The sequence below is a fragment of the Cryptotermes secundus genome, unplaced genomic scaffold, assembly GCF_002891405.2.
Source record: "Cryptotermes secundus unplaced genomic scaffold, Csec_1.0 scaffold1923, whole genome shotgun sequence".
NCBI lineage: Eukaryota > Metazoa > Arthropoda > Insecta > Blattodea > Kalotermitidae > Cryptotermes > Cryptotermes secundus.
In genome coordinates, this window is record NW_019729950.1 from 1 (window position 1) to 8,315 (window position 8,315).

An 8,315-nucleotide genomic window follows, 5' to 3' on the forward strand; every position below is an offset into this window, starting at 1 on the left:
GTAACTTCTACCGTAGAAAATCCTGCTTTTTCGAAACACTATGTCACAGTTTCTGGTAAGAACTTCTTTACTGCTTCACTTATCCAAATAACCGCACCTAGAACCGAGACAGTTCTTGCAAGTTCAGAGGCGGATGATGTAGAATCTATATTGACGAGCAAAGATTGCATTAATACAGTAATTTACAATAGTGGACCTTAACATTCCGAATGATGCCCTGATCCATTGGTTGAGAAACACTAGTGGTGTCTGGAGGGAACTAAGCAAGTCACACGTTGGAAAGTTCGATATGGGGGTCGTACATGTATGTTGCGTTATCCAAGAACAACAAAACATGCCGGTTTTGCATTTTCATTCTACCATTGAAGGCCATTAACCATGCCTCCATGATCTGTGACGTCATCCATGCCTTTTTGTTGGATCTCCACTCAGCCGGAAGTTTCTGCATGTCCATGTTTCGGAAGCATGGTGTCTTTGCTGCCTTGTCAATCACTAAGGTTTTCTCCATTTCACCTGACATAAAACCACATAGAAAAACAGTCAATCTTTCTTTGCACAGTTTTCCTCCCAAACATTTTTTACCTTTCAGACATAGCGATTTATTCGGAAGCGCGCGGAAGAACAGTCCAGTCTCATCACCGTTCGCTGTTTTCAGGTTCATATCCCTCGATTATGGATCGCAATTTAGCTTCCCATTCCTCAATGGTCTCACTATTTACATCACTTGATTCACCACAAAGTTCATTAAAAACTATCCGATGACTTTTGCAAAAACTTCCCAACCCTCCGTTAGATGCTTTGAATTCTGCCTTCCCCAGTTTTTCAGCACCTTTTTTAGCATATTCCTGTACCATAGGACCCGACAACCGGCGATTTTTCGCCCTCACACTGACACACCACTCCCACACTATTTCACTGACGTCTTCGTTTGCAGTTTTCTTAAGTTCTCTTTTTATTTTTCCATTAGCACAAGTTTCCCACCGCTTCAAAATTTCCGTTTTCTTCTTTAGAATCTCATACAGTTGAGTTTTACCGACGTTAAACATCTTCATGATCAGCTTAACAGACAATTTATCTCGCTCACTTGCATGAATCACTTTTAATCTTGTGATAAGATCAAGCACAACTCTTGTCTTTGTAGCCATGATGACAACTGCTAGACTAAAGTAAAACTGTAGGCCTAGAGCCCTTACTGAATACAATTTCCAGAAGGGGAAAACAATTCTGCTGAATCTCAGTGCAGGTAGTGCAGTAGCGTTAGAAGCTTATTTTAAAGAGTTAGGGAAAACAAAATTCTGTAGAATGTATAGGATGCCTAAAATTATTCTAAACGATGCATTCCGGAAGGCTGGAAATTTTCCGTATAAAGGCTTATTTTGATTTCCGTTGTCCGCGTTAGACAGTTTCCGTTTAATCCAGGTTATTTAACATCTTTTTCAGCCCCAAAGTCAAGGGACCTGAAAGTATTTCCGTTTAATAAAGGGTCCGTTTAAGGCAGGCGCTTACTGTATTTCGGATGACCCGATGTTCTGGGCACTATGACGTTAGTACCCCCCGCTCTCTCTCTCTGACCCAGCACACCGACCTGACTTCACCATCAAGACCATCAAGATCTCCCAAACTGTTGCGCCTGCCGCTTGCTACGTTACGTATTCCTAAGACTTTATTTTAAATTAACTAACACGAATGAGCAACATGTCTGCCATTGAAGTCATTCTGTGTGCTACTTTTTCCCTGATCGTATATACTGCGAATCGCGAGTCAGGGAGATTCTCATTAAGACTACCGTCTTCTAGGATTGCGAGGCCGTGCTGTTTGGTACATAGGTGTCATCGTTTCTGGGGAACCTCTTGCTTCCGTTTTTCAGGACAGAAGAGTCATTGTGACCTCTCATAGTTTAGAAATACCGACGTTTCAGAGGAATCTCCACGCTTCCATCTTCCTTGTAGAAGAGTGGGGCTTCTCACATGTATTCGAAAATCTTTTGGGTTTACTTCTTCAGGGCAGAACATGAGACGTTAGCCATGTAGTGTGTTAGATGTTTGCATGGAGGTATCTGATATCTCCATTAACGTTTCAGAGGAAAGTTCTGTCCCCATCTTCAGGGTTAGAATAAAAGTCTGACCATGTGTAGTTTACAAAATTGCTGGATGTGAATCCCAGAAGACAGTGATCTTTGTAAAAAAAAATGAGTGAAGTTGCCTGTGTCGCTACATCGACTGCGTTACTCCGACTCCCTCAGTAGCGTTTTTAGGCCTCAATATCAATTTAAAATTTCTCGCCCATCTCAATATATAGGCCCATACTGAAACATTTTAAGGAAAGAAAATGTAAGGAGATCTTCTCAGAGACCGTTGTTGCTACTGTTGACATTACTTTTAAAAGATCATACGGTAAAACCATAGCACTCAATATTAAAGTTAAAAACGTGTTTCTGAAATCTCTTTCGAATTTGTGAGAATGACGACCATGGCGAAAGACCACGAGTAATGCTTGTTGGCAGATCCATCTGCTGTGCAGAATTAGTACTACATGTACGCCAGCCTGTTCAGCGCTTTATCTGTGGGCCTGTGGGCTGTGGTACCACGACCATGAGAAGTACAAACGGTACAAACACCGAAGAGCGTTACGCGCGCAAATACATGCCAGTTGTTTAAGTACGACCATGAGAAGTACAAACGGTACAAACACCGAAGAGCGTTACGCGCGCAAATACATGCCAGTTGTTTAAACACGACCATGAGAAGTACAAACGGTACAAACACCGAAGAGCGTTACGCGCGCAAATACATGCCAGTTGTTTAAGTTGTGATATTCGTTACGGAATCATCATTAGTATCACTCGAAATAATTTCAATTGCCTCATATTTTGTCAAGTTTCTGGAAGAGATCGCCACTGGGGTTCGTGATATTCCGCTGTTGCAAGTTCTGCTTGGGATTCTTCTAAACTTCTCAGCGCCCTTTCTGAGAGTGATGTTTCTATTAGAATGCATATTGTTATTGTTTTTATACCTTTTCTCATGCGTTACACATACCGTTCCAACTTGTAAAGTAAGTCGTGAGAGCTGATGGTCTATGGTGAACTGATTAATGTTGCAGGGTATACAAATGCATAGTGAATAGTATTTAGTGGCACCGCGATGTAAATCTGTCGAGTAGGTTCTGGTGAACTAGCTGCCATTGAAACTGGGCAACAATCTGTTATACTACACAACGTGTAATAAGACACTGAGCTTCATAATCTCTGCCGGCACGTCAGTGTGTGTTTGTTCACAATAATTAGTACGTTTGCTTGCAGACTTCGACACTTATTCAGAGCTAGGCACTGGTACTCTTATAAGTAATATTATGCTATATCACTAGGATTCTTGTAAATGAATTCATTTGCCACCCACAATTCATCATGTGTGATAAAATAAAGTTTCAAAGTTATGAAAGATTCTGCTTTCTCTTGCAACAGTAATGCCGATAATTCTGCTACAGAGAGGCGAAGAAACATTTCCTGCTGTGACAGAAAGGATGGTGAGTGTTTTGTGCTTGTGTGCACAGACAAGAATTTTATTGTCAATTCTCATATCTTAAGAAACTGCACTTTTTATGCCAAGCTTGTATTTGTTCTTATAATTATAATAATAATAGATTGATTATAATCAATCTAGGGAGTTTACTTCATTCTTCATATTATCATCATCATCATCATCAGTAATCTGTCAGACGACAGGTCCACCGTCTCTTCCAAAACAATTCCTCCACTTAATGCGATCTAGAGCTTTCTCCTTCAAATGACAGTATCCTCTTCTGTCCCCAAGGTCATATTATAACAATTTTCATTATTATGTGGGAGAGGGATCAATTCAAAGAGAGTGATATTGGTAGGTCATGTAGTGCACATGTGAGAGTGAGATATGTGTACAGAGTTTTTAACAGAAGACCTGAAAGAATGAGACCACTTGGGAGATAATTGTGAAGATGGATTTTGTTATATTTTAGCGCCCTGTTGCACTGATTTTCATGCATGATATGTATACAGTTGCCGTCTTGTAGTGCACTCAATTTCACCTGTTACTTCACGATATGTTTTGGCAACATAGTGCCATCTTCAGGTGCCCTAATTACACTAATCTATTTCATTGTTTGCCTTTATAAAATTATTTTAAAAGTACGTATTTCTCAACTATAATAAATTTACACACTCTAAAACTTGTTAAGATTATTCATCTTATGTGTCATAATTAAAACTTGCATGTGGTTCTTCCACTAAGGGGGGGTCGTTTTTCTTATATTCTGTGTAAACCGTGTCACATGGTGTGTGTTCCCTTCTTAGCTGCAAGTGTTGTTGCTAAGAAGGGAACATATACCACAAGACACGGTTTACACAGAATATAAGAAAAACGACCCCCCCTTAGTGGAAGAACCACATGCAAGTTTTAATNTAATCTCAGTTCTGACTGATATACTATTTCTGTATTATTAAAAAATATTTGTGGTCTTAACGGATCTCTCCACTGTTTTGAATGAAATGACATGGCAGATGTCTTTTTAGTATTTATTATAAGGTTATTTTTTTGAAACCATATTTCTAATTCTTTCATAATGTTCATTATTTTATATTGAAGATCAAGTTCATCTTTTCCAGTAATTAACAAATTGGTATCATCTGCATATAAAACCAGCTTTGCTCCTTGAACATTTTCTGTGAGATCATTAATGTATAGTAAAAATAAAAGTTGCCCCAACACTGATCCCTGTGGTACACCATACTTCACTTTCCTACAGGATGAATTATAACTGGTTTTGAAAGTATGTCATATAGGCCATTATCTAAGGCCTCCTGTATACATTCAATAAAAGACTGACTTGCTGTGTCAGTTGATTTATTCTTTCTGAAGCCATTTTGGGCCTCTGTTAATATATTATTTTGAATTAAAAACGGCATTAGCCTATTATACATCAGTTTTTCTAATCTTTTGGAAAAGGCCAATAAAATGGCTATTGGTCTGTAGTTTCTAATATCATGATATTCCCCTTTTTTATGCAGAGGTATCACTTTAGCTAATTTTAATCTTTCTGGGAAGGTGCCTGAGCTCAAAGAGGCCAGTGGTCTTTTTACATAATTTATACATTTTTTAACACGATATTCTGGTATCTCGTCATATCCTGCAGATAATGTACCTTTTAGACTATTTGTTACACACTCTATTTCCTATTCAGTGACTGGATGGAAAAATGTGGTATTAGAGCAGCAGTTTATCCTTTGTTTCTCCCACTGTGTGTTTTTGTTATTTTTGTTTTTTTGACTTAAAAGGTCATTAACTATTTCAACAAAGAAATTATTTAACATATCTGCCACACAATCCTTAGGAAGTAATGGAACTGTTCACAGTTGGTTACTGGTACACTTGTTAGAACAAAGAATTTAAATTACTGGGACTCTTGTAAGCTAATTCCAGTGAACCCCACAATATATTTATCATGTGATGAGCAGGTTTCAAGGTTACAAAAGGTTCTGCGCTCTCTTGCAAGAGGAGTGGCAAGAATTTTACTGAATAGAGCTGAAGAAAAGTTTCCTGCTTTAAGCGAAAGGACTGTGAGTGTTTCGTGCTCATGTGCACAGACAAGAGTTTTATTGCTGTATTTCAGTTGTCTTGGCCAAAGAAACTAAATATTTTGTGACACACTTCTGTTTGTTTGCATAATCCATGTGGGGAGTTCCTTACACTTGGGTGATAACGGTTTGGGATATTATGCAGAAGAGCAATGAGTTCAAGGAGAGTGATGTGGCTAAGTCATGTAGTTTTGGACGGAAAACCTGAGAGAAGCAGAGCAGTTGGGAGACCTAAGTGCAGATGGAGAGATGCTGATAAGATAGATTTTAAAGAAATAATTTGGAAGGGTTTGTACTGGGTCTGTTTGCCTTAGGATACAGAGCCATGATGAGCACAGTAATGAGTCCTTTCTGGCTTTCTCAACATATCCTGTATGCATTCCTCTTCGCCATGCCTGCTATATGAGCTGCCCATCTCATCCTCCTTAACTTGATCATATAGTTATGCTTGGTGAACGAAGGTTACAAATTTTGCAGCTCCTCATTATGATGTTTCTAGGTACCAAAAAAGCAGATATTTTCTATACTACCACAGTGACCAATAGTTCCATGGGAAGGTGACTGTCCTATGAGCTGCGTACTTTCTAGTGCTCATGATAGCTGTAGAGAAGAACATCTGTACAAAACAGCTCTTATGGGTTAGATGTGATGAGAAACAGCCATGGCAAGGAGAGCATTCGCTGGTTAATGTAGGGTGTTGTGCATCCATTTCTGAGAAGGTTGTGATGGTTTTACAGAACTGTACAAATTCGGAGGACGCTTTAGTGGGTCTGTATGGTGAGACATACCCAGCACCTCATGATGCAGATCAGGCCATGAATGTGAGAGCTGAGGCAGTCTCAGATGCAGAAGAGGAAGAGGATCCTGCCCCAATAACTTTTCCAGAAATAAACGCTGAACCTGAGGTGAGCTGTATGTGCACTGTTACAGGAAAAATCCTTCACATTTTCCATGTCTGTCCAATCCAGTAAGCAGTGCTTTGGTACTACATCATAGAGTTCCCAGGATCTATAAATGCTGAAGTTTATCATTTGTTTTCTGTCTCCCTTGCAGTCTGTATCCATGTAATAACATAGAGGTGTCATTGTGTTGAGGATTTGTAACAGGTAACTAATGATTCTCTGAAGGTTTGTGACAATGTGTGACATAGACACGTGTTCCCAGTTGTCCTTTATTTGAAGTAAATTTAATATATCTGACACCGTTGGAGTTGACTCTGTACCTGCTGTCAGGTGATTGGTTGTCATTACAGATTTTTTTGTTGTTTTCTATCAGACAGAAAGGTGACTAAACATTAGATACAGAGAATGTGTAAAAGGTGTAGAAAGCAATAGTGAAGAATTGGCATTGGCAACCCATTGTAAAATATACATGCAATTGTGTTGAAGTGGAATATACAATGCATGTAATTAAACACATAAATAAGGCTATTAATGAACATCAAAGATAATTTCTATATATACATATAGATGGAGGATCTTACTTTTCTAGCTCTGCGTTTCACAGCAACTGATGCACTGCTGGCTGCAAGGCGCATACAAATTTTGCCAATGAATCAGTAAGCTTGAGACCAGTAACATGTGGATTGAAGTATACAATTCACAAGTCACAGAAGGTGTTGAAAATGCTGTCTCCCTACATGTAGGCATTCCTTGCACCAGCATAAGGGGTTCTAATTAACCCTTAAAGTTATTCTGCTGGAATTTTTGCAATTTCCCTATGAATATCTCTTTTAGTTCCTCCTCATGGGGTTTACTGTTTTAAACTTTGTCCTGCAAAGAACTACAGAAGAAAATACAGGGTTACTGCAAATGATTCATTCCATTGCAAAACAATATTTTCCAAAATATTACACATACAAATATGATTGATACATGAAAAGAACCATAAACTCAACTACCGATACCACCGCAAGAATGCTCTGTTTCCATGGTGGTTCTTTACTGTGCTCTGCTCTGAATGCACGCTGCACTGCAATAACAGATGAACATCTCTCATATTCCAACACACAGAAACTCTTTTCCAGCTTCATCACCATTTTGTGAGGCACTGCACTCATGCTGCCAACTGATGTATCATGATGCAAACTTGGTGAGTTTGCGGTTCTTTTCATATATAGTCATCTTTGTATGTTTAATACTTCGCAAAATATAGTGTTTTGAAATGGAATGAATCATTTGTAGTAACTCTGTATAAGAATTAAGGTCGGGTGAATGTGCCTGCCAAATACCAATGCTGATATTTCGTTAACTGGTTTATTCAAGAACCTACAAATAACGGCTACAATTAATTATAACACAGTTGCGGGGTTTCACACTTTATAACCCTAATCACAATAATCTGTTCACACTGTTGCGGGGTTTCACGATTTATAACCCTATTCGCAAATCAGGTCAATCACTCTTCAGTAGTCTACACGTTTAAAGTAGGGGAGCTGTGTATCACTGTATCACACACTCCCAATTACACAATTACACACACGTCCGGTTCTTCTTTCTGCGATGGCTGCTATACTCCAACTGTAGTCGGCTGACTGGAGTACTGTTGATAACACACTCGCTCGACTACTACTTAACTCAGCTACTGCTACGTTACAACTGACTCATAGTTGCTGTGCAGTTCTCTTATATAGGGGCTGTGTGGGCCTGTTACGTGCCACGTCACAGTAGGAAGCGGTGCCGTGTCACCGTGTTTCCGTATAGCCTAGAAA

General features: G+C 39.2%; 1 protein-coding gene across 1 annotated transcript in view; it reads left to right on the forward strand.

Annotated features, from left to right (window-relative positions):
- Positions 1 to 2,673: 2,673 nt before the first annotated feature.
- LOC111865923 (zinc finger protein OZF-like) overlaps positions 2,674 to 8,315 on the forward strand; it is a gene marked incomplete at its 3' end in the record, with an annotated part of 25,589 nt that continues 19,947 nt past the window's right edge. Inside the window, exons 1-2 of the mRNA XM_023854369.2 lie at positions 2,674 to 3,522; positions 6,343 to 6,510. Coding sequence (XP_023710137.1) covers positions 3,463 to 3,522; positions 6,343 to 6,510 — 228 coding nt within the window. The remainder of the gene's footprint in view (positions 3,523 to 6,342; positions 6,511 to 8,315) is intronic.